The sequence below is a fragment of the Dermacentor albipictus genome, chromosome 1 (assembly GCF_038994185.2).
Source record: "Dermacentor albipictus isolate Rhodes 1998 colony chromosome 1, USDA_Dalb.pri_finalv2, whole genome shotgun sequence".
In the NCBI taxonomy this organism is placed as follows: Eukaryota; Metazoa; Arthropoda; class Arachnida; order Ixodida; family Ixodidae; genus Dermacentor; species Dermacentor albipictus.
The window spans coordinates 152,815,789-152,843,582 of record NC_091821.1 but is presented as its reverse complement, the minus strand read 5'-3'; the positions used below and the strand labels follow the sequence as shown (position 1 = coordinate 152,843,582).

General features: G+C 43.1%; 1 protein-coding gene across 1 annotated transcript in view; it reads right to left on the bottom strand.

The window, feature by feature from the left end:
* Positions 1-225: 225 nt before the first annotated feature.
* dre4 (SPT16 homolog, facilitates chromatin remodeling subunit dre4) overlaps positions 226-27,794 on the bottom strand; it is a 126,208-nt gene continuing 98,639 nt past the window's right edge. Inside the window, exons 22-26 of the mRNA XM_065433308.1 lie at positions 21,333-21,502; positions 19,071-19,357; positions 17,561-17,629; positions 11,517-11,825; positions 226-848 (exon numbers count right to left, since the gene is read on the bottom strand). Of these exons, the coding sequence (XP_065289380.1) occupies positions 11,575-11,825; positions 17,561-17,629; positions 19,071-19,357; positions 21,333-21,502 (777 nt within the window). The 3' untranslated portion in view covers positions 226-848; positions 11,517-11,574. The remainder of the gene's footprint in view (positions 849-11,516; positions 11,826-17,560; positions 17,630-19,070; positions 19,358-21,332; positions 21,503-27,794) is intronic.

Here is a 27,794-nt window from a genome sequence, read left to right as displayed (position 1 = left end):
CCTCGCCACTTTTTCTGTGTGCTTAGGAATGCGTGTGCCAAGTGCACTTGACGGTTTACAAAGTTCTTAGTAATGTTCATTAGCGTTTCTTATTCTGTGGGCACTCACTTTCTTCTAGTAAGTTGGGTCGAATCATCCATTTTATTAGAATGATCAAAATATGGTCTATAGCCAACAGTGTTGTAAGCACAAGTGCATAATGTCATTGACAAACACACATGCTACTCCAATACAAAAGCATTTATTTCGATCTTTAAAGTAAAACCACAACATTGAACTTAAGTCTCCATGATAAGTGTGCACATACAAACAGCAAATGAAGCATAAAAACAGGCGCACAACTTGCTCTGTAATGTTATGAACTAACCTCTGAGGATGAATCACTGCTTTGTGGCTTATTCACAGGGGAATAAAAACGGGCAGGAAAAACAAACACGCCTTGTCCAAATGTATGTACACTGATTCAAAGCAGCTTAACTTAAATGTTACATGTTGAATGTGCAGCATATTGGCAACATGCACATGCTAGAGGAATAGCAGGCAAAACCTATCTCTCTTCACATGGTGACACATACAAGAGCTATTTTACAGGTCTAAAGAAAGCACAGGCCAGCTGGTCACAGCATGAACATGTTATGTTCAAAACACGTAGAACACACGTGATGTCATGTATAGAAAACATGTATGCTGTGCTATAGCCAGCACTGCATTTCAATCACAGCATTAAAAAGAAAGGTTAAAAATGAGGAACACGCATGTCCTGTGAAGAAACTCGTTCATACTGTGTTCAACACCACCACTGCCTGGAGCATGGCTGCTGACCCCATGACAGTGAACAGGGCTCCACCCTAAAACAGTTAAAACAAGCAACACAACATATAAATATTTCTTGTTAAGATACCCATGCACAAGCACACAAAGCCAGCTATTCAAATTAAGACACACAATTATTCTATACAGTATGTGCAGAAGAACAAAACTTCAATTCCAATCTTACTGTTAATACCCTTGATGACGCCAGACCACTTTTTCTACGACTAAAGAAAATGAGCCTCAACAATCCAATAGACCTTTTTCTGGCACACGAGCACCACCCACGGCCGTGCAAGCACTTATGGGTGAATCATCAGCCACACTGAACGCAAAATGCATGTGGTTATTTAGTTGGCTTGAATTTGGTGTCATTACACTTGCACTACGATTCTTTTGGGGGGGAGATGCTTACAGACAGAGGTATATATTTACGATTGACTAAGTAAAATTAACTCTAGGTACCGATGCGACTGGTCTACACAGAAAAGGTAGCATGTATGTGACTGTCGCAGCATACTCACTTCAATTCAGAGATAAAAATGTATTTTTACCAGGCAGCAAAAGACTATATACATAAAATGTATCAATGTTTTAATAACTAAAAGGATGCTTCCTTCGAAGTTACAGTGACACCACAGGGTGGATGTCAAGAGGATATAGTAACTAAAGCTGCTTAATTAGATCTAGGCACATTGTAAATGGAAAATTCATGCTAGCTATCAATAAAATAATTGTGGAGTGGCAACTCCGGAGTTTGAATGATTTCGGAATCACTCGCAATTTAAACTACTGGAATTGAACAGGAATAATTTGGGCACTAGTCTTGGCGTGCTAAATGCCGAGTTGAAGCCAGACTACAAAACGAGGAAATTTATTACAATTCCATCCTTACTACGCGTCAGCTCTGAGTATACCTATAGGTGAATACCTCTGCTGTGGTAATTATAAACAGTGTACTATCCATTCCACTCTTATGAAAACATTGAAACCTTTATGCGATACAAGTTTGAAGTGTATTTAAAACCAACTCTTTAGTTGCCAAGACCAATTTGATGTAGCAAGAGTGTGCTCGACCTACGAAACAAGGATGGAGACATAAAACAATGACAAATGATTGCACTGGGTGAGCCCACGGTTGTTCTGAGTACAGGCCATTTTCTTCTTCCACACATTGTTTACAGATAAGCACAATTACAAAAATAGAAGCCCACTGGCTGTGCATTGATCACAAAGTCTTTCCAAAATGTCAACACCGTTACTGACACTGTCCCAATACCGCCTACTATCATGCTCAGTATGATCTACAATGCACGAGCGTGTGGCAATGTGCTTTCCCAGGTTGGATAGTAGCACCAATTGGCTCCGTGCCGACCTAAAGGGAGAGAGGGTTTAGCTCTTCTTGTTTCGAACATCGCCCCTTCATGGTTGATTTCATCATCTCCTACAATCTAGCACAAAATAAACTATAAGGACAAACTGCACCCACCTTTGAGCTGGGTGACAATCATTGCTGTACGCTCTTTAACCGGCAAAATATTGCAAAAGACATCGAGTTTGCAGGAACGTCTATGTAGCATATGTTGCGATTGCGTGCAGAAAGAGGGAAAAGTCAAATGTAGGCATTCACTGGTAATACAGAAACCAGTATCATGACGCACCAAGGGGTGATAAACGAAACACAAAATTCTGAGGTGATGGCACTTTTAAATTTAACAAGCATTAATAATACCCAGCTCACACAAAAGGTAGCCACCAGTTTGGTCTGGTTATTTATGCGAGACAAAGATTTCTGCCTCAAGCCTGGGAGAGAGGGCGAAAGCAGGCATGAAGGGGTGATGTTCGAAACAAAAGCGAAACAGTCTCCCTTTAAGTCGGGAACACGGGGCAATTATACAGTCTGGGAGGGCACTTTCATATTGAGTGCGATAGTATGTGCTTCACTGTGCTTCACACCGAGCCTAGATGACTTTTCGTAATGCAATATTTGATGCTAATCATCCGGGTATAATAGTTTCCAGACATTGAAAAAGCTGACAGGATGACACGAACAAATCCTGTGACAAGCAAGCTTGCAAAAAGGCACAAGACAGCAAGACTCTGCCTAAAATCCTGGGCTACTATAGAGATATAGCTGTGACCTGTGTTGAATGCACAATTGTGTGATACGCAAAAAACTATTTGTTAATTTGAATTCTGGTTTTGTATATGCCAGAACCACAATATGATTCTGGATTAGTTTTAACCACCTGGTGTGCACAACACAAGTACATGAGGTTATTGAATTTTGCCTCCATTGAAATGTGACTGCCACCACTGGGATTTGATTCAGATATGTTTCAGCCATAAACTTTCTACAAAGGACATGTTTTGTTGTGGCCATGAAGTCTGTGCAACATTTATTAACAGAGATACCATTTGTATGCCTCCTGTTCAACAAGGATCCAAAAGAGAAATGTGAAATGGGTAATGCTAGCTTTCTTGCATTGCTTTCAATGACTACTCATGATGTTGCAACAAATATTTCAGTGTTATTTTTGCACAGTGGCCACATATATCATGAACTTGTTGCTGAAGGACAAGGCTACATAGTGATGCAATTCATATTTCCACATTGCTAGGCCAATAAAAGTTAGTGAACTGAAAGTTCACATTCGTCTTTTGGAGTTTCATTTTTTTCAGCTTTGCACACTGACTTACAGAGCACTCTATGTTTTTTCCAAACACGAGCAAAATGTTTGGTATCAATGCATTCGTATTGAATGGATCTAGCCGGTGATGCTATTTACTTATCGCTAAAGTTGTCTCCTAAATTCTAATTGCCACTAATATAAATGAAAATTAGCAAAGATATTGCAATCAAGTTTACATGTTTTTTTTTTCCAGGTTATCAGCGCGCTGAGAACAATAAAATTAGCATCACCGGCTAGAGCTACTCTCTGGCATTCTCGCCATATACTTTGTTTTTGCTTTTGACAAAGAAGTTTTTTAAAAGTCCGGAAAGAAATCTAAATTTCTGTATTAAAAACTTCGTATCATTTGTTCTAACGCAGTTATACAAAATCTAATTAGATATTTGCAATCAGCAGAAAAAACTGAACAGTACTGTTAAATATCATCCAATTCACACCAAAATGAACAAAATTGGTTTTGGAACCCACGTCTCCCTTTAAGAGTCGAGATTTCGAGATATCAGAGGTCTGGCACACAAATTTTTCTGAGAGAACCACATGGGTCAACACCACGGCCAATAAAAAAAAAAGTTGACCAAACCGATATTTTCAGTTCACAGGGGTTTATTGGGTATATTTTGTACTCTGCTTTACTCGAGTAAGAACAGTTTCTAAATAATTAAATTAAATTCTGGGGTCTTACATGCCAAAACAACAATTTGAATCTGAGGCACGCTGTAGTGGGGGACTGGATTAAATTGAACCATCTGCACTTCTTTTGACACACACCCAATACTCGTTAGAAGGGTGTTTTTGCATTTTGCCCCCACGAAAGAATTGAAGATTTCTGGAAATGGTGATTTTATTTAGAAGGCACTTGTGTGAAAGTGTGCGAGGTGGCAGTGAACTGCCTACGTGTACTCGTCAGCTAAAGTGAGCCTAATTTCAGCGTTTATGAGCCAGCAGCTGTAGGCTAGTATTTACCGAAGCGCTGCACCTACTTGTCTGAAAATACCATCAAGTTTGTATAAAAATAAATGAAAGAGGGAAAAAAAATATATTTACCCCGTAGACCAGCTTACCTATAGTTATATTAATTTTGATGTTTTTATTGTTTTTGTGATCACCTATCGGTTACACAGTGATATATGCAAAGTTCCACTATTTCACACCACCATTGACCTAAATTTTGTATAGAACGAACCTTTTTCGCCGGATTATCACAGTTCGTTATAATGATCGTCAACTGTATATTTAGCAACCACTTTGCCAAATATACCAAACAAGCCAAGAACTGAATGGCAGATATCTGGCTTGCGAATCGCACATTCTCATATTTAATACCCAAGATCTACAGGTAGTTATGTAGAGACGACTAAAGAGAACAGGATCCCATATGTTTATCCTAAACAGTAATTACACAACACTTGGCACAACTGTGAACTATTGCAGCCAGTCATCTGAAATAACAATAATACAGTCAAATCTCGTTAATTCAAACATGCTTAATTTGAACATTCGGCTTATTTGAACTGATGCTGTGGTCCTGTCATAGTTGTGTATTCCAATGGGCGAAAACACCCAGTAATTCGAATGCACAAGATGCTGTGACAGTCCATAGTTACCGACTTCCAAAATGCTGATGACAATAGCATACTAACATACCTTGACTACGAATTCCAGCCTTTTTCCCCAAATGGGTTCCAATGCCTCTGTTGACATAAATTCCCTTTGGCTTATGTTCAAATCTATCATCCTCTACTGCGTCACGAACTACGTGCCTACTAAAACCAAGCGGTTGCCAAAAAATAATCCCCGGATAACCCGAGAAGTAACTCAGGCAAAGCGCCGTCTGAAAAGATTGCGTAGAACAATAAAAATGAAAGGAGGAGACGAATCCACGATGACGAAACTTCCTAATGCCATTGCGGAATTCAAGCTTGCAGCCAAATGAGCAAAAGAATATTATTTTAATGTAACGAGCTTTCTTACTAATAATCCCGGAAGGTTCTGGAGGCACTTTCGCACCAATGATAGAGAAGCATCCCACTTAAGCCTAGAGGAAGAAACTGTGAAAGCCAACGCATATAACATTTTCTTTCAATCAGTATTTACTACAGACAACAACATTATTCCCCCCATTCTAACGAGACAGGGTGTAAGCACTGGCGAATTAGACATTACGGAAGCTGGCATACTTAATCTTCTGCTTAATCTTGACCCTAAAAAAGGCAGCAGTCCTGACAACATACCTAACGACTTTCTGAAAAGGTATGCGGAATGGTGCAGTAGATACCTCGGCATAATTTTTTGTAAATCACTCACGACTTCACAACTACTGAACGACTGGAAAATTGCAAAGATAATACCTATCCATAAATAAGGCGACACAGCAGAAATTTCAAATTTTAGAGATATTTCATTATCTAGTACATCCTGTAAGCTTCTAGAGCACATAATCTTAAAGCACGTAACGGTTTTTCTAGAGAGCATTGGCTTCTTGTCTCCCTACCAACATGGTTTTCACAGTGTTTTATCAACATTATAACTAACAGGACTAGTCCACGTTCTTGCATATACTATCAATCACCGCGGCCAGACCGACATGACTTTACTTGATCTATCTAAGGCATTTGATTGTGTATGCCATAACAAATTAATTGCTAAAGTTGAAAGTGTTGTTGGGAAAGGGCTCCTTTCAGCCTGGATAAAAGCATTTCTAGCCAATCGTTCACAATTTGTAACCTACGAAAAAATGCTATCTAACACTGTCACCGTTACTTCCGGAGTTCCCCAAGGCTCAGTTCTTGGGCCATTACTCTTCCTAATCTATATTAATGACATCACAGCTAACATTGGTAGTAATATAATACTGTTCGCCGATGACTGCGTTATTTATAGGGAAATCACTACTTATAACGACAACATCGCACTTAATACATCCCTCAACACTCTAGTTATTTGGTGCTCTAATTGGCAGATGTCAATTAACGTAAAAAAAGTCTGTGGTCATGACCGTAACAAGGAAAACAAGACCAGCTAACTTTACATATGAGATTAACGGCATACCACTAACTAAAGTTGAACAACATAAATACCTGGGAGCTACATTAACCTCAGACCTCAGGTGGAATAAACACATTTCGAATATCACAGCAGGAGCATTACGCAAACTATTCTTCCTCAAAAGAAGCCTTGCGCTCTCTACAACATCACCGAAGCTACTGGCCTACACAATGTTTGTTAGGCCGGTTCTCGAATATGCAAACACAGTCTGGTTTCCTCATACAACAACATAACAAAATTAGAGGCAGTACAAAAAAAGGCTATAAGGTTCATTCACAACAATTATAAACGCACTGACTCACCGACTAATCTTCTAACGCAGTCTGGATTGCAAACGCTATCTACCAGGGCAAAACACGCTCGCCTGAAGTTCTTGTTTCAGCTTCTAAAGGATAACTATAAGATAGATGTGTCCAGGTACATTTCATTTTCTGAGGCTCGAAAAACACGTAACAAACATGCACACACTTTAACAGAATACACATGCAACAATGACACATTCTTCCCCCTTACAATTGCTGAATGGAACCGACTTGATCCTGCTGTAACCGCCATTGAATCATTGTCCAAATTTACTTCACAAGTAGAAGTTGCAGTGCGTAGATAAAACAATTTATCATCGCACGTGTCATCGTCACAAATTTTGCATTGTGTTGCTTTCGACTTCCCACTTTCCTTTTTCTATTTTTGTTTGTTGTATGTGGACATATGGTACACTGTGTTCCCAAAATAAATTTTCATTACTGTACTACTTCTAGTCCTAAGATGATTGTTGTAACTGCCATTTCCTGCTGATTGCTTGCCTAGATTGTTTTTTTTTTTCCATTCCTGTCTTCTCGCTCTCAAAGTGTATATGTTTTAAGTGTATCCCTTCACACAACTTTAAAATTTCTTGACGCGTTAAGTGTTATCTTTCAGTTCGCTCCTATTTCATGTATACCTGTTACGTGTTCATAACTGTTAGTAGCATGTTAATTAACTGTCCATGAAAACTTCCATTTTTGCTTCTAAACTCAGCTTCTTTCTTATATTAACATCCTTGGGCAATTGTTTTCTTTTTTCTTCCTTTTTTCAATTAACTGTTCTGCCTAAATGTGTACTCATATACATGTATACTGTATCGCCGAACTGCCGTGCTCTCAAATGAGAGTAGCAGTAATGTAAATAAAAAAATTAAAATAAAATTCAAACATACTGCGCTCTGACAATGCACTCAGCAACGCACTAAATCACGTGGCAGTGCCTCGGACCAGCATTTTTCTGACCCTGTCATGGAGGAAGAGCTCAGGAGAAACTCAACGGCGAGTGCGAAAGGAAGAAAGAAGGAAGGAAAAAGAGAAAGAATCGCAGCAGAAATTTGTGTGCAGGCATATGCAGGTGCGCATCACCGATTACTTCTGTTAGTGTCGCGGCACTGCCATGTACCCATAATGTATACGAATGTCTGAAATTTCGGATGCAAAAAGCCTTTGCCGTCCGACTTTTCTGAAATGTTTTTTTGCTATGACCACAAGTCCAAAATGGCATTAATCGAAGCCCCACCACCGCCATTTTGATTATCACATCGCTCCAAGCCGGCGCTCTCGCACGCAGATCTACCGTCAGCCGTAGCCACACCGTGGCAACGCTAGGCCTAGCTACTTCAGCGTTCGTTACCAAGCTTCTTGCTGTTCGGTGCCGTGTTCTTCATTGTGATAATTTGCCGCTGTTAGCGATGGCGCCAACTATGCCTTTTTAATCCTCGTCAATGGCTTCAGAGCGCGGAAGGGATGGCGCATTGCATAATGCTGGTTCCAGAAAGTCAACTTCGCCCCACTACAGTAATCTTACGTGGCAAAGCATAGCAAAAGTTCGAAGGGGAAATTGTCACCCGACATGGCATGTTTCCTTTAATAATACATGCGTCTCCTGTCACAGTACGAGCACCGATACACCTAATAACCGATTTTAATTTGTAAATACCGTATTTACTCGCATAATGATTGCACCCCTGAATTTCGTCATCAAAATTCGATTTTCTTTATATTTCCTGTGTAATGATCGCACCCCAAACTTGCCATAGCGATATGTCGTGTGCCAAATCTAGCTAATATTGATTGCGCTTACAATCTGTCGAATGCTACGTGAATGATTCTTCCAAGACAAACCAAGCGGTCATGCACCAAACATTCTTAAGTAGATGCCTCATTTCATTACTTTCATCACTCTCCGCACTTCCATGAAAAAGAAAGCTACAACCAAACTTGCCTTGGCTTTATTACTTGTAGGCTTTATAATGGTTGTGGTCAACAACAACAAAAAAGACGCATTTCGATTCTTCTCATCTGCACTCGTGGGCATGCAACAAATAGCGACCGGAAACAATAGTAGCCACATTTACACTGATACATTAAAAGTTTACCCTATTCATATGCCGACGCTTGTAACAGCTAAAATATTCGCCCACCCTTAGCGGAAACGTGCCGCATTAGGATAGTTGTGAAGACAAGTGCCTCAGTTTCCGCAGCATGCCTGCCATGCGTTTCTATGTCACTGACAGCTATGCGCGCCCATCGCTGTTTGTCCCCTCAAAGTGGACATGGCTACGTTATTGTCGCAAACTTGCCGATATTAACGATATTATTCATTACTGATATAAAAGAAACTGTTTCAATGCATGTAATGTACTCACGAGAAGAAAAAGAAATCGTGTTCGGCGCATTCGGCTTGCTCCGCCGGCCGCCATCTTTGTCCCGCAGCAAACACGGGACGAAAAAATTATTTCCTTTTGCCGGAAATTTAACCCGGGTAATGATCGCACACCTGATTTTGCGTCTTTCAGATAAAAAAGCGCGACCATTATGAGACTAAATATGGTACGTGTGAATAAATCTTGTGGAACTTCCCACTCATGTGTTAGCTCAGTGCAAATGTGCCACTGCAGGTAAGTCTTCCATTAAATTAGCTTCCTTTAATTTGAACTTCTTTTCATTAACGAAGTATTGAGGTTCGACTGTAATATATTTCCTTCATTAAAACAAATAATCTTTCTTTGAACCCAAATGAACGAGACTGAATTGAACCTAACTATTGAAGTCTACACATTGGCAACATGCAGCAATTACAGTCTGCGCTTGTTACAACGGACCCATGTACAACAGACTTTCAGTTATAACAGTCATATTTCAACCTTAGTTTACCTATTTTACAAATGCAACAAAGTTTGCTTTGAACAGACCGTGCTACAATGGACTTTTGCCATGTTCAACACGGGCCGACAACTGACTTCCAGGGTCAGCCGACAAGCGTGGCTGAATATCGCGCTTGCGAAAGAAAAGCGGGGTGGAAGTACGCAGTCTTCTTTTGCTGCGTGTGAAGCATGGGTGGGACGCGAGGGACAGAGTGGTTCTACTCCGACAGCAGCTGCTTACAGCGCGGGCGCCATATCTTGAAAGCGATCGCCAATGTGAACAAAGTGTGCTCCAGTACGGGCGCCGTATCTTGAAAGGAATCTGCGATGCAGACGAAGTGTGCCCAGTGCCAGTAGCTTCATACGCGCTGTGCTTTCGATGTTTGGTTCACGTTGAAGCTAGGGACAGCACGAAGGTCAATTCGTTCGCCGCTGCTACCACGCTTCCTCACTCTAATGCTTTGACAACAACTTTCCGCGGTCATGAGCGAGATGTGTTCATGTTCACCTGTGCCCGGATGACACCGTGCTTGTTAATTTAATTAGTAAGAAAATTTTTATAACTTTATACGGCCGATAAAACAACTATCCTTACTTCGCATAGCTGTCTACGAAATTGCTATCACAATCGATGCTTCGCCTCATGGGTGAAACTGCAACTTTTCTTTTTAACTTTGGACATTTGTCAGTCGCTCTTTGCAATAATGTTGTTACACATTGCGACCAAAGTTTTGGAAGTGCGGTGTTTCAGATATTACGGACTTCAGATAAAACGGGCATCTTTTGTTGGATTATCAAGGTCTGTTGTAAGGACAGTCTACTGTACTTGGACTCATGGCTACGGAGTGCGCAAGAGTGAATGCCAATCTACAGTTGTGTGACGCCTGTCCGTGTGTAAGGCAATTTGAAGTGCGAAAATTTTGACAGAAGTTTCACTAGGCATCAAGCATGTACTCACATGGTGGGTAATTGCTGCAGGCTGCCACTAGATGGCTGAAGTTACTAGATGGCACCATCGTTATCACCAGACTCCACCGGATCATGTGGCATGGATATAGCATGCTTCCAAAGAATAGGATGTGCTACAGCGTGTTTAGCTGCATTATGCTTCCAGGCGTATCAAGAGGGAATTGCTGCAAAATGTGTGCATGTGGATACTGAAGGCATGGTGTATGGCTTTGCTCAAGACTTGTTAATAGGTTCAAGTTGACAGGAATCACAAACAGCATAGAGGTCAACGAAGATGACCAGCTTTGGGAGGGCACCAGTGAAGCGAGCTCATCCAACCACAGCTGCAGAAGCCATGAGAATGATTGATTAAAAGTGTTCATAGTCAGTCACCAGTGGTTGCGTTATTCTGCACAGCACTTGGAGTGCAGTTCAGAGGTGCGATCTTGTACGCGTTCCAAAAACGAACGGAGGCGGTCCTTTCTTTACTTCACGAAATAGGCGATCTGTTCCGTTGCGTTAGTCCGATAGCAGACGACACGGAATGATTGACAGCAGCAAGACGCAATGGCTTACGTCACAACTGATGTTATGGCGTTCGTCACGGTTCAAATTGACCAATCGTGTGAGGCTCGGTGGAATGGACCACCTCTGTTTTATTTTGGAACGCGTACAAGATCGCACCCCAAAGCTCCAGCGAGTAGACAGAAGCCTGCTCCTAGCAAGGTCTGCACTTAGTTTAAAAAAATAAAAGAAAAATCCAGACTAAGTATACTGTGGGCCTTAACCCACAAGCAATGGTGTAGTGCTATTACTGCCCTGAAGATATTGATAACTTTGCAAAATCTCACCTTTAATTGTTTCCAGCACTCTCCTTTTCTCTTGAGGAAAATGATGGCACCTGAAGTCTCACTTCTTCGGCTTCTTACGCTGCTCAGAGCCCTTAGAGTCAGAGTCACGCCGCCGTTTAGCACTGCTACCATTCTTCTGGGGGCTTGCAGTGCCCTTCTTAGATGGACCTCGGGAATCCTTAGATGACGGACCACGAGAATCCTTGGATGATGGACCACGAGAATCTTGAGCCGGACGTTTGCGGTCCAAACCCTTTCCACCTTTGCGTTTGGTGTATTCATCCTCAAATTCATTACGGTTTCTGTCAGCTGCATGTAAATTCACAATTTATTAAATTAACATGAGTGTCAACACACACACATTCAAAGAAAGATGAGCAAGATGAGCAATAAATTTAAAAGGACTTGTGTACTGATTTTAAGGACCTCTATTTCTGTTGCAGAACCAACATTTTATTAAAACTATCCATACAGCACATTTACTTTATATAGACGAAATAGATATAGAAAAGAAAAAGGAACCATCTGTATCAAATGTCCTGCAAAAACCCGTCACAATTTGGAGATATATTTTAATGCTTTGAATAATGCTTTAATGCTATGAGCTTGCACATCTATAAAATCTGCTTAAAAATTTAATGCTTTCAACAGCCAAGGGGGGACCAAGGATGTTGAGAGTATGAACACTACTGTTTCAGTGATAAGCCTTGGACTGTGCCAAAAAGACAGGGCTTCCTAAGATCTGTAGTCAGACTCTTTAAAGATAAATTTTAGCAAGTTACAGTAAGCCCTCCTTATAACAAAGTCAGAGCGACAGCAAAAAAATTTGTTATAAGTAGTAATTCGATATAAGTGACCACTCGAGAAACGCTAAAGCAGTCAAGCTTTAATTGCGCCACAACTGCTAGGAAGTCAAAATACAATGTATTCAGTGGAGCAAACCTTTATTCCGGTGTGGAAAAGGCAGCGAGCTTTGGTTGTTTCAAGTTCTTACTGGGTGCATTCAACCCCTGCTCTAATTTGGCCAAGCATTGCACGAGGCCATGGTTGCCACCCATGCATTCAACCTTACTTCGCAGCAGGTGTAGGTATCCCGCATCTGCGCCATATTTGGAACTTCACGTGGCTCTTCATCCTCGTCGGGGCCATAAAAAGCGCCAATTAGCATTTCCACATCTGTCGCTGGGGCAACCATGGGAGCAGCAGCATGAGCCAATGTGAATGGCTCTTGTCCAGAAATTTTATGAACAGACTCGTACAGATCGCTGCAAGTCCGGTCATCGTCAGGCTGGGCATCATCAGAGTTGCTGATGATGGCACGGGAAAGCTGGCGTGCACAAAGCAGTTGGAGACCTTCGAAGGTGTGTTTTTTCCATGAAAAGTTCAGCAAATGGATCGCACCAAGCAAACCTATGTTGTGCCTCTTGCTGGCATCATACGCTGTGAGCATGCGCTGCACAAAAGAGCGTTGCGGTACAGCTTCTAGGTGGTTTCTATGATGCCCTGATCTATTGGTTGCAGTAGCGCAGTTGTGCTTGCAGGCAAAAATTCCACAGCGATCGCCTTGAGGTTGTCAATCCTTCCGTGGCTCAGACAATTGTCAATTATGAAAAGCACCAGGCGATTCTTCGCATTGAACTGTCTATCCAGAAGGCGCACGTAGTCTACAAAAATAGCAGCAGTCATCCATGCTTGCTTGTTACTTCTATAAATGCATTCCTTGGGAATAGTTGCATTTTGGAGGCACCACGGCATCTAGGGCTTCCCCAGCATCAAGAGAAGCTTGCCTTCGCCTGTTGCATTGGCACTAAACAGCACCGTGGCACACTCCTTGCTCTCTTTTCCTCCAGAGGAGGATCTGCCAGCAGTAGTGAATGTGAGATTCGGTAGCATCTTGTAGAAAAATGCATCCCCACCTATGTCATAGATGTCTTTGTCTTCATACTTTTCAAGTAGAGCTTGGAGCCTATGTTGGTGCCATACGTCTACAGTGACACAGTTCAAGACTACACTTTCGCCAACGATCGACTTCGAGGTCACGCAGTATCGTTTCTTAAACCGCTCAAGCCAGCCATTGCTGCACTTGAAATCTTTATGGATAATTTGGAGGTTGAGAGCTTCAGCTTTTGCAGTAAGTGCAGGTGTACATATGGGGAGATTTGCACTCCTGGCGTTCTTCGGGCACAATAGAAGTGCACCTTCCACTTCAGGGTATTTTGAATCGCGAGTGCTCTTTCTCCTCGCGAAGCTCTTTTCAAAGCCATCCAGCACAGCTTCCTTGTTTTTCAATACAGTTGCTGAAGTAGACGATGGTATGCCAAATTCCTTCGCGATGTCAGTTTTCTGCTGGCCTTCCATTTCTTTCATCAGCAGAACTTTCTGCTCTAAAGTGTGCCACTTTAGCCCGGAGACTGACGGAGTAATTTATCCCTATAGACCACAAAAGCACACGCGAGGTATGCATAACGAAGCACTCCAAATAAGACAACACATGGCCTGCAGCACGGATCCAAATGCACACGCCGTCAGCGCCAAAGTGACTAAACACAGCGGGCTACACAGAAGGCAGAAGCTTCAAAATAAATCAGGGCATCGCACTTTCTTCGTCACTGCGCACTGGTGATGGAGATGGTTGCAATGGTGAGCTTGGCATCGGCTTCACTTGTAGCGGAAGAAAAGCGATCGGAGTTGCGGAGACGAAGAAGCAGGAACCGCGGAAGGGCACCCATTGCTGGAAGATTATACTCGAGAGGGCAGGCCGGGAGAGGGCAACGACGTGGAAACTGGCAGTGAGGAGGAGAGGAGTTGGCATGAAGGTGAGTGAGAGGAGCGACTGGCGTCCATACGGCTTGCAGACTGGAGAGCGAATGAGGAGGGGAAGGCAGTGGCTGCTTTTATGGCAGGGGGGGGGGGGGGGGGTCACGGAAGACTATGAGAGTATCATGCTGGAAAGCAGCCGCAAATGCCGTGGCTCAAGTCTGAGGTTGTGTTTGTGGTGCTCAGAAAACTATTAGCCACTCATTGTCGGTATGCAGCACGATCGCGAAAAGTTTTTGCAGTAGGGGCTTTGTATGATCACTTGGCACTTCCCTCCCGAGGTGTGCAGCCGTGAAGTTTGCACAACGAGTTTTTCAGCGCACCATTGTTGACGACTATGCTAATTCCACAGTTCGAGTATTGGTGTTTGTGCACAGTCACGTCCTTGCCATTAAATGCCAAGGAACAAAAGTCAATCACGCTACCACACATTTCGACTGTTTATCTAAAGTCAGGTGGTGCAAATCGAGCATGACTGGCTCGAAAATATCGCTGGAGAAACACCAGCTTGCGTTGACCCGCCATGCTGACAGCCCGACTCATAGCTGGCGACACTTGTATTTTTTGTGTTTTCGGCAAGTTATTGGTTGATTATGGCGAGTGTCGAGCAAATTCTAGACCTGCTTCCCCAACGTCATCTTCCAGATTTATTTACGTAACTCCTCGTATCAAACATGGCACTTATAATCGGAGGGACACTTTTGTGCTTTTTGCCATGTTTCAGCACCTAAAGTGCTCTTTAGAGCAGTAAAACTTCGCTCGTCGAGTGCACGCCATAGAATGCTATGGCACAAGTCTGCCCGCGGTCTTTTGGCCACTTTATGGCATCCAAGAGAGCGCAGTTTTCTGCCATTGCAAAGCGCCAGGACAGCTTTATTTTTGTGTGGGTTCTATCAAGGGGGAAACCAGCAATGCGATTGCGACCAACATTATCAGTTCAGGTGCACTGCACCACAGAATTTCACAGTTTTCGTTCGCTCTGTAGTTAACAGCTGAGAGCACTTGGCACTTGCTTGGTACCCGTTAGTAAGCAGTCATCAGTTGTGGGTTTGATACTTTTGTGGCCTGTTCTGTGCCTGCGCGAGACTGATTCATCAGTGGCATTAATTTGACACTGCATGCACAAAAGGGTTGCTGCCGCTTGGCAGCGGTGATGCCTCCACTCGCCACTTCGCTTTAATTGGGTCAAGCTCTTCGTGCGCTTCGAGTAATGCGGTTTAAAATGCATGCGTTTGGGTCGGGACCGCAAGGAATTCCTAGTACAGTTGCCGACCGTTTATTCGGACCTCACGGGAACTGCGGAAATGTCCAAATAAACAGGTGTCCGAAAAAGCAGATTAAGAAAAACAAATGAAATCCTTTATTTCCACGCGCTTATTCGGGCTCAGCAGTAGGCTTGAAGAAATCGTGAATGTGCGCCATTGCACACCGTTCTGTTTACGCGCAATCAGATAAGCCTGAATCTCGGAGAGGGTCGTACGGTCACTATAGGCGGCTGAAAGCACAGTCACTGTTTGTGCACGCTCCGCATGCGACGGCAGTGTAGCACATGGTGCGTCATCTTCTGACTTGAAGTCATCGTCCACCGGTGCAGCAGAAACCTGACGAATGATCTCGCCGTCGTCGAGTTCTGCACATGTCAGTACAGCAGTGTCAGCACCTGTGAAACTATCAAATGACACGGTGTCCGGAATCGCAATGCAACCACTGCGCAGGTCTCGGCAGAACATTTTCCACGTCAGTAGGGAGCACATCGGAAGGCAACAAATCTTAGGCCTCCCGGCACCCGCTTGCCGGCATTCTCCAGCGAAGTCTGCGTGAGCGCTGTCAGCGCCATTAGACACTTGACGCGATGTTTCCGTACGCCGCGTTGGATCACCAAAACCTCGACATAGCATACAAAGCAAACACCACCGTGCCGACACCAGTCGCACAAACGAAAAACGTAGCCTGCTCGCAGCGTCGTGCGCGAAGAAACAAATCAGCTGCTGGATTGTCTTGACATGGCATACTAAGCTGAAACCGGAACTGCTGCAGAGCCACTCTATCGAACCAGGCACAAACGATGATGATGAGCAGGGATTTCCAGTAGCGCCACTTCGTGGCGCAGCAAGGAGGCTCTGTTCAAAACAAAAATGGCGTTCAGCAAGTCGAACTATGCGCCGGTCATAGTCGGTGCATGATGCTCTCGATCAAGTTGGCTCAAGGAGTGTCCGAAAAATCAGACGAGAGGTTGCAACGTGTCCGAACTTTCGGCAGTTGTTATACATTATGGACTATGGGGAGAATGGCGGTGCCGCGAAGCTGACCGAATAATCTGGCATGTCTGAATTTTTGGAGTCCGGAAAATCGGTCGGCGACTGTAAAGCAATATTCCGAGTAAAGCGATTTCATTATAATGAGGGATTACAGTATAACTTGTATGAGATTTCTCTGCACCTAAGAAAATCGCATTTGCCTATAAATAGCAACACATTAGCCAAACTAAACTGCCGTACTAGCAAAAGCCCCCCCATGAAGCGTTGTAGCATTTGCGCACTATTGATATTTTCCTGTGCGTCTTCAATTTGCTGCCCTGACTGTCCAGGATTGTCCAAGACTGCAAACGCCTAAGGTTATTAGCTGAAAGCTACTGCATCTGTATGAAACACCCACAAGCAGCAAAAGGTAGTGCAGCACAGCTATGGCTACCACTTCCCACAGAAATACAGACAAAAAGTACCACAGTGATTTGCTTTGACATGCTGAAGATTGGTACAGCAGCTCTGTGCCTCTGGGCATGAATAAGCATGAAGCTATTGACTGACCTGAAATAGTGCTTTTGGTCAACGTAATCCTTTGCAATCAAGCCAGTGAACCTCTATGACAGAATTCTTAGCACTGGAAAGCTAGGTTGCAAACTAACCACTACACAATACCTTACTATCTACATTTCATTCTTCAGCATAGAGACTGCACTTTTCTGCACAGATATTAGTATTTAAGTACTCCAACTCAACAAGATGCACACTGTTGACTTATTCACATCTGACATTGGTTAGTCCAACTAATCTTAATTTTGACTATGTTACACAAGACATTTGTGCTTTTAGAAACATTTTTTTTGAATTCGATTGTTGGATAATTTAATACATTTTGCATGATCTACAGAGGTTCAGTCAATAAATGCCACACATACATTTCTATAACAGCTACATAATCAAATGAGACATGGCAGCATATCCCACCTTCTCTAGCTTCTTCTTCAAGCTCAGACCAGTCTTTCCCACTTTCCTCGCTGGTGCCAAGCTCGCCACCTGTCACAAACACAAAAGAGCAATCATACTGTAAAAAAACATGGCCATGTGAATTGTACCGAGAACCAGCCACACCATTTAACTTGCTTAATGCCAAGGTATAGGAACAAGCAAGACCTCTCGTGTACATTTCAGCGAGTTACTTAGCTAGTTAATTTATTAGTTTTATTATTAGCTATTTATTTATTTACTAGGCAATCATGCAACCACTAGGCAATCAGGCATCATGCAACACGGCCTATGAAAGGAGCCGGCTCCGGATTAATTTGCCCACCTGAAGTTTTTTTATGTTCACCTAAAGCTCTGCACTGAGCATTTTGGCATACCACCCCATCAGAAAGCAACAGCTGATGATCAAGCCTACCTCACGCTTAGCGACAGACTTGTGACTTAGCTGACTTAGTCGACTCGTTACAACAGACCCTGATAATCCAACAAAATGTCCATTTTATCCAAAGTCCGTAACATCCAAATGCCTCATTTCTGAAACTTCCGTTGCAATGTCTAACAACTATATTGCAGAGTGAGTGACGAACCCCAAAGTAAAAAACAAAAACAATAAGTTGCAGTTTCATCCAAAAGGCGTAGCATCAATTGTGATAGCAAATTAAGCAAGTGCCACAGCAGCAGCGAGCGAATTTACCTTCATGCCGTCTCTCGCTTCAATGCGAATTAAACGTCGAAAGCGCAGTGCATACAAAGCTACCACCGGCATTGGGCGCACTTGGTCCAAATCGCAGATCGGTTTCAAGATGTGGCCAGTGCGGGCGCGCACTTTGTTCCCATCGCAGGTTGCTTTCAAGATATGGCGGCCGCACCGAAAGCAGCAGCTGCTGGAGCAGAATTCAACCTCTCCTGAACCCCCCCCCCCATGCATGTTTCGCCCCGCCTTCCTCCCTCGCACGCACGCGATACTGAGCCGCGATCGTCGGCTGACCCTCGCAAGCCGGCTGTCAGCCCCTGTCGACACGACAAAAGTATGTTTTGTACAGCTGATTTTGAAATAAATTTCCAATTTCATCCGCTGTAGTTAATAGTCTGTTGTAGCGCGGTCCGTTAAAAGTGAACTTCGTTGCATTGATAAGATGGGTAGAACAAACTATGGCTAAAATATGGTCTGCTATATCTGAAAGTATGTTGTACATGGGTCTGTTGTAATGAGCGTAGACTGAACATCAGAGACACCTGCAATCGGTGAAATCTGAGTAAAATAACGCATCAAGTCATGTATGATTTTAACTTCAGCACAAGAACTTCACTCAAAATTAGTTGGCAACAGTACCCAACAGCAACTCTGGTCATGCACACAGCTGCTGGAGAACTTAAAACAAGACCATACTTTCTGTAGACCAATATGTATACGATGCACCTGAATTAGGCTGAGTTAAACAAAATACAATTTTTACAGCACTTTCAGGGTAACCAATAATAAAATGTTTACCAACGGAATCTTCATCTTCACTGACTTCAGAGGCTGAATAGTCTTCAGAGTCGTCCTCTTCATCAGAGTCGGATTCATCTTCACCAGAGTTTTCTTCTTCACTTGGATTGTACTGGTCATCTTCCTCAGAGTCATCATCCCCATCACCGTCTTCACCATCAGACTCGGGATCCAAGAAAGACCAACCACCAGACTCAAAGAAGCCCTCTGGGTCATCTGTGATTGTCTTCATTATCTTGGTCCAGTTCAAACTCTGAATTCCTTCTGTGTAACGGATGTCACATGAACTGCAGGAGAACATACACAGTTTCATACGAGTCAATAACATGAAGTATGGACAAGACAACAGCCTCAACTTGAGTCTTTCTACACACGTTTATCAGCCCAAAGTGTTGGCTCAAGACACCTTAGAGCAGACGGCACAAATGCTGACAGCTCAATCACACAATATTATGTTTCAATTGTCTTTCCATCCCCCAGACTGCCTTTTTTTTTTGCATTTCATTTCAGTTTATTATGCACAGTGAAAGCCTAAAGTAAACAAGGTTTCTGGAGTAGTTTGCTCTGAGCAATAAAGCCAAATACATGCATAAAAAACAGCTGAGTGCAACTACCTGGTTCAAGTGAAATTTCATTTCATTGTCATACACATATTCTTGCATAAGGGCCAAAACCCTAAATTTTGATGAATAGATTTTAGGAATTTTTTGCTTGTGTGCTGCACCTTTTTCTCAACTGCGCAGCTTGTCAGCTTCAGTCGTGCAGCTCTAAGTACAGTATCAATGCAGTTCATAGATATGTGCCAGCGCATCTTCCAAAGCTCAACGCCGATCGGATCAGCTTCGCTGGTCAGCTACCTTCACAGACTGGAATGGCTCATGAATTTTTTCCCACTAAAGTGCTGCGCAATGTCCATGCTCATGTCCAAATATGGCTTCACTTTTTGACTATGCAGTATAAAAGCAAGGAGGTATATTAGTTTCCTCTTTGGTTGTTTCCAGACTGTTAGAGCAAAGCTTGCCGACTAAACATAGGTGTTATCAGGAATTTAGGGGGTGCGATTAGTCATTTTTGAACTAATCTAATGAGACTTGGGAAAAGCCAGAAGTGAATTAAATCGACTACTTTTCAAATAATGAACAGCCGTTTTCACCATTATTATATTAAACATTACCTGTCGACAAGGTATTTAGTTTGCATTTAATTTGGCCGTGAAATCGGAAAACATTGTGGTAAACAATAGGAGGACACTCACACTGCCACCTTCGAATAGTTCGTATCTGCCGCCAGTTCTACGTATCATTACAAAAAGTGCAGAACTTTCCAGTGCTGCCTAACATACCAAACTATCAGAAAACAAGGGGCTAGTGCAAGCCATGCACTATTTTGGTATCTGCTACTTTCTCCATGCAGGTAACTAGCACCTCTTCCAGCTACCTGCTATTCTTTCATAACAACTTACACTAATAAACCAATATTCTTTTCAGAATCTAAGGTGATAGAAATGGCACTGTTGGATACAGTAAAAGCTTGTTAATTTGAATTCTGTGGGGACGCCACAAAAATTCGAAATATTAAAGTCCGAAAAAAAATAAGAAACACTCAGTTAAGGCACGTATATAGTCTGACATGGCATGAACACGCACACACGCTACGTCACATAGGCATGAACAACGTCTATACTTCAAAGCACTAGCGCAGCCAACGTAACCGGACAGCTTAGCGATCCGGTTACGTAGCCGCGTTCACCGGCTCACCCTTTTTTATCGCACTTGAGCTTTATGCAGAACCTCACGAGAGAGAAGTGACCTGCAACAGAGGCGTTGGCCATGCCATGGCCAGGCACAAACGCATCTCTTCAGTCAGGCCTAAACAAAGGGCCGCAGATGGAAAAAGCACAGCTGCGCAGCCCGCGCAGAGATGCCAGCATCACGAACGCGCTCCTGTGCATTAGCACTCTCCCCATTCAGGATGGCATGGAGTGTGAATTAGCGGTGGCGGTGCGGATTTCAGTGTGAATTAGCAGGACATGTTACATATTGCTTTCAATACATTGCTGACGGAGCACGGTGGCTACTTCAAATAATCCAAAATTTCAAATTAACGAGTTGTGAATTAACAAGCTTTTACTATACCTAGAAAGCTTGGCTAGTGCTCAGAGACTTAACATCACTGCTTCAAGAATTTCTGCAAAAGTCAGCCTGCTTTACAGCAAGTCGCAATATCTAACTATAATTAGAGGATACAAGAAGAAAGACTAACTTGAGCCACTCCTTCACATGGTCAAGCATGTTCATTGGGACGGCATTGACCATAGCACACTTCCTGTGGTAGTCCTTGAATACGAACACCATGTCGAAGTTCTTGAGGTGAAACTGCACTCGTTCAAAATGAACCAGTTCCACTTCTTCCAGGGTAACAATGAATGGTGGCTGTATTTGGAAGAGAAAAATACGAATGAGAAGCAAAGCACATGACTTATGTTTAGATAATACTATCATAGCAGTACTTCAAATTTGATCCAATTCCATCAGCAAGTCTTCAACACTTTCCTAACTGTTAGGCATTCAGGGTAGAAAAATTAGCAGGGATAATACAAAGTTATAAAGAACAGCCTGTAGTATGCACAATATATTTTCTGAGTTTCAAATTTGACCCTGCCAAATTAGCACCTTACAAAATATTTACAGGCTTAGTAAAATTCCTGTCCCCAAAATGGGCACCATTTTTGACACGTGCTAATCTTCCCACGTTCAAAGCTTTTTAACCAATCAAGGCCCAAAAAGATCTACCAGCCAGATTTCATTGATTTTGGATATCCAATGGGCATTTCAAACTGCTACTGCACTGTGAAAGTTTTTGTAAATAGCGCTTTATTGTTTTGAACACTACGATGGTGCACTTCATAAAGCTGCGCCTTTATAGGAAGAAAGCCTGATACAGCCCCTCTAAGGTATGCTGTAGTTTGTAATGTCCTAAAACAAAAAGATTAACTTTTAATGGCAAACTTTATATAGGCCCATTTGGCCTTCTGATGGAAAAATTTGCATTTTAGTAGAAAACACTCTTTGGGAGGTGTTTTTACTATTAAAGTGTGTGACAGATTTATGCAGGTATCTGGGAAGGGCTTTGGTGTTGCTGTTTTAGGTGCGTGTGGTGCTAATATATTATTTAATTGAAATAATGCGACATTGTACGCTGGATGCAGGCATACAAGAGTAAACCATTTACAATTTGGTTCAATGGTGGTTGACACATTGAACATAATGGTGGCCTCTCTTGAGATGAGTTATTTCAATCGCTCAAATGAGCTTCCATTCACGAGACTTCACCTGCATGGACTTGGGTGACCGGCATGGCTGAACATTATTCACTCTATGTCCTTCCGTGGTAAGTTAAACCCCTCGATTTATCGGCATGTTTCATTCCTGACATTCTTATATTCACTAAATGTCGTTTTGTGTTTGCACTGCCTTGTATCCTTTGTTACACTCGTTCGGCGCAGCATTTAAAAACACTCACAGTGAATACATCATCCAGCAGCCCTGGTGTCTCTGACCAATGCACAATCACCATGGTCACCAGTACCAGGTGGGGAGTGGTGTTGCACACTGCACAGGCTGATGCAGCTAGGCATAACTCATTTCTTGTTTAGTTTTTGTGCCACTGCTACTCTGTGCGCTGAATGGCTATGAAGAAACAATTTCACCGTCGTCTGAAACTTGGCAGGAAACAATCTCAAATTCAGTTTGCTACAAGCCATAAATTTGGCTAACAGAAGATGAAATGAGGGGTTTTAAGCTTTCAAAAGTGTGCAATAGTTTTGGAAGGTACCGGCAATTGTTTACTACCCGTGCTGTGTGCCACTGGAGCCTTCCCCCCTCACTGCGGAATAGGCTTAGCAGATGAAAGCAGTTCTGGCAGCAGCCTGTGTTCATACGATATTCCTGCAGAACTATTGCAGCCAGACGATTTGCAGAAAGTGAAGAATGCTTAAGAAAAACTGCAAGTCTTCACATGAACACCAGCTACTAAGCGAAAATCAGATTTTCTTGCTCACACTGATGCAGCTGTGGCTGGCTCTGATGATGTAGATGCGCTTGATTATTGTAAGCTGCGATTCTATAAATGTTCTGCCATCTTGCGTAAAACGCAAGTTACAGTACGGCAGCGGGCAAAGGTGAACGTAACTGCAGTATCGCCATAAAGATAGTAATCTCATGTGCAATCTATGGTGATGCCGTACACGAGCGGCGGCCAAACATACACCCCATTACTCAACAACCTCGCTGTGCATGAAATGCAGATCAACGGTATTTGGCAAACGGCATTTAATGATTTTTTTTTGGCAATGAAAGATTTTCATCTCGTGCGCAATCTGTGGTGATGCTGCGTCAACGGAACATGCAACCCATTCCGTGTGAACAATCTCGCTGCGCACGAATGCTGAACACCAGTAATTGGCAAATGCCATTTCCCCCCCGATAAACGGTTCACACTGGGACATATATACTGGGGCATGTGCTAGGGACATACAAGCCTGTTATAACTGGTAACATGTAAACACTTCATTATATTCCTGAATGAATCGAGTTGTCTGTTTTTCTCAAAAACATTTCACTCAGCTTGCCTGTTTGTGGCAACAATAGGACAGCTGCACCTGTAATTTTTGGGGGGATAGATTGAAGCTAAGTGCATTAACCTTGTAGTGCTGCAAGCAGATTACCACGGGGCTTACTAGTAAATTCTGAATGTAAGTATGTCAATAGCTTTTACTGTATAGCACTGAGCAAAGCTTTTTTTTTTCATTTTTCTCATACATTGTTTTTGGTCACTTTGCTGTATCAATATCTTTGCATCAAGGACAGCTAGAGCTATAAGTTTTTTGCAGCACAAAGCTAAATGTATTGAGAAAGCAGTGTTGAGAGCAGATTTTTTAAAAATTTTCAGCTTCAATTTTTAAAAATTTTATGGCGTTTTTCACTGATCGAACTGGATCAGGATTTTTTTTGCTCCTCAGCGGCGAATCCCAATTTCACTGGTCGACGTGCGGTGACGTGTGTGCACAGACTTCAGGTACGATCCACCGTGGAGCATTTAAGCTCTCTGCTGGCAGATTCGGATAAGGTGAAATGCGAGCACTCGCTTCAGATCAACCAATGAAAAACACTATTACCTTTACATTTGCCCTCATTATTGATACTATGAACACAGAACTTCAATGGGCTGTAAAATGACAAATAATTGTTCAATTTCGAATCTGCTTCCAGTGGTGCTATCCTCATGCACTGTAGTATCCAACTATATGTTGCTTGCAACTTTCCCTTTAGCAGGTAAATTTTAATTGTTTCAATAAACATTACAAGGTAATTATTAATTACCTCGGCAACTATGTATACACAGAAATAAATTGCATATTTAAAATAAACACAACACACTGAATTAGCATATGCAGTTTACCTCAACAACGAAGTTACCTCAACAATCCATGTCCCCCCCTCTAAACCATGCAGTACGCTACCAATGGAACTACACACCACGCTCTGAAACAGGTGAGGATGCTTATTGCAATAGGTCTGGCGGCGATAGCTGTGAATGTGGTGTGCGACGACCCGGGCGGAGATTGGCTGGTACCGGAATAAGAAACTGCGCGCCGTCATTTTCACGCGAGAAAGGCAGCCATATACAGTTTTCGATTGCACGCACCTTGTGCCTTTTATTGTTCACATGGTATCTGAAGGCCGGACAACGTATATGCTCAAAGCCAGCAGCAGGGAACGGCATTTCGTTTATCGCCTATTAAAAGCGTGCACTATGCTTCCGACTGCACCATGTCCTGTGAAACAGATAGGCGAAGATGCATATTGCAATGGAATTGGTGGTGATAGCTGTAAATGCCGCGTGCGACGACTTGGGAGAAGCTTTGCTGGTACCGAAGTGAGAAACTTGGTGCACGGTGGTGTTTTCACGTGAGACGAGGGGGGGAGTATTATGGTGAAGCTGTTGCATCCGGCAGCTATATACTGTTATTGATCGCACGCGCCTCACACATTTTCTTGTTTATGTGGGATCTAGTGGCCGGAAAACGTATACGATCGCAGCTTGGCGACGTACTGAACGTTGGTGAGGAAAAAGCCATGTTTTCCAGGAACATATGAACCAACAAAAAATTAGCGTAACTCTATTGGGTCATTTCTTTTTTTAATTTCAACTGCGTACAGTGGCGCTAGGAAAACATACATAACAGGAACGTATCAGCGAGGTTCTACTGCACAACTCTGACAAAATTAGCCTGTTTTATGAAATGCTCTGGTCGAAGACCAGATTTTAGAGGACAAAAATGTGAAGGGGGAAGCATGGCAAGTGGCACGTAACTGTCCTATTATGTGCAAATATGGATGGCACAAACTGCCACTTCTCGTCAATGGCAGAAGTAAAAAGCCCCGCTGCTTTACACTAAATCACGCACTTCCCTTTCAGTACACAGCGAATGGGAAGTCTTGGATAACCCGGACCATATTTGCCAGCTGGCTTGAGGCCTTTGATGGTGACATGAGGAAGGCAGGCAGACACTTGTACATTTTCCTGGACAATTGCAGCACTCATCATGTTGACGTGCAGCTGACTAATGTCTGCAAGGTCTTTTTTCTGCCAAATTGCACTTCCATGCTGCAACCGCTTGAGGGAGTCATTCGAAGGTAGAAGTGAAGATATAAAGAGTGACTCATTCGGCTCCTGCCGCTGAACTTGCACTTAAAGGGTGCCACCAACGTAGACTTATTTATGGCACTCGAGATGCTGGCCGCAGCAGGGGCTGCCACCTGTGCACACGTGCGGCCGTCATTGAAAACTGTTAACCATGCAGGTTTCTGTGCCACCCAAGAGCCATCACGTGCACGTTGGACGACACCACCAAAAGATTTGCACGAAAATGCAGATGCCACTGCCGTGAGCGTAGTGCCAGAGTAACTGACAGATGCTTGGGGCACGCTTTGTTTTCTCAACAGTGAGGTTCCCGATAGCCATAGTGTCAATGCACTTATTCACACTGATGGAGATGTGGTCGTTCATAAAGCGTTGAGCAACAAGGCCATCGTAAGCAGCATGCGCGATGCTGTTGACCCCAAGGACCAGGGTACAAGCCATGGAGAGAAGACTACCAACGCACAAGATGTGCTGGATGCTTTCGACACGATTCAGATTTTCTTAGGAACACACAATGACCATGTCGCAGTGGACTACTTTTTGCGCTGTGAAGGAAGATACATACGTTTACTCTATGGCAAGTGTCGACAAGGTAAGCTAACCGAATTTTGGCACTAAATGCTCGTTTTGCTGACTATACTCATTTGTACTGGTTACCGTATTTACGCGCCTAATGATGGCACTTTTTCGTCAAAAAAAATTGATGAAAATTTAGGGGTGCCATCATTACACAAATTAAATTTCCCACGAAAAGAATTTTTTTTTAAATCCCGCGTTTGCTGCGGCATGACAACAGGTCAACCAGCAGGCTGCTGCCACCTTAACAGTGCGGCACACCAAAACAAAAATGGCGGCCGGCGGAGCAAGCCGAACGCGATTTATGTTCTTCTCACGAGTACATTACGCGCATTGAAACAGTTTCTTCTATATCAGTAATAAATAATATCGTTAATATCGGCAAGTTTGCGACAATAACGTAGCCATGTCCACTTTGAGGGGAAAAACAGCGATAAGCGCGCATAGCTGTCAGTGACATAGAAACGCATGGCAGGCATGCTGCGGAAACTGAGACGCTTGTCTTCACAACTATCCTAATGCGGCACGTTTCCGCTAAGGATGGGCGAATATCTTAGCTGTGTTACAAGCGTCGGCATATGAATAGGGTACACTTCTAATATATTGGCGTAAACATGGCCAGTATCGTTGCCGCTCGCGATTTGCTGCGTGCCCACTAGTGCAGACGAGAAGAATCGAAAGGCACCTTTTTTGTTGTTGTTGGCCAAAACCATTAAGAAGCCTACAAGTAATAAAGCCAAGGCAAGTTTGGTTGTAGCTTTCTTTTTCATGGAAGTGCGGAGAGTGATGAAAGGATTGGAATGGGGCACCTTAAGAATGTTTAGTGGGTGCAGACTGCTTAGTACGTCTTCAAGAGTTGTTCGCGTAGCATATGACAAGTGAAAAATTGTGTCTGATCATGTGAACTATGTTTCTCTACCAATGCTGCTGTAGTACTCCCAATGACCAGGTCACTGTCTGCCGTCTGATTGCGGATATCTTGATACAGAACTTCAAGCGGAGAAGGAGCACCCTTTATAGCAGTTGGCAAGACAAATTTAGTCAAAAGCTCAGTGAGGAGTTGGAGTAGAACCGGCCGCAGAATATGTATTTGAGGTGCCTGTGATTGTGTCTGGCAATTGGCTTTCACAAAAAGCGGGATCACACCCTTAAAAGAGAAAAAAAAAAAAAAAAAACGGAAGCCAAGTTAATGTCAGAGGTCAAAAAATGAGGTAGCCTTTTTTTCACAAGTCAGAACAGACTTGACTTGCAGACTGGGAGAACCCTGGATTTTTTTGCAGCTGGGGCATCCTTCTCTTGGTGCTTTATGCCTGCGACTGGTTTCGTCGGACTTTAAACCTGATGGCTCAGGCCTACGAAGAACCTTACAAGGCTCCAAAAAGGATGGACACCGCTTCTTTCCTTTGATTTCACTTAAGAAAAAGCTAACCAGAGGTTGCTACT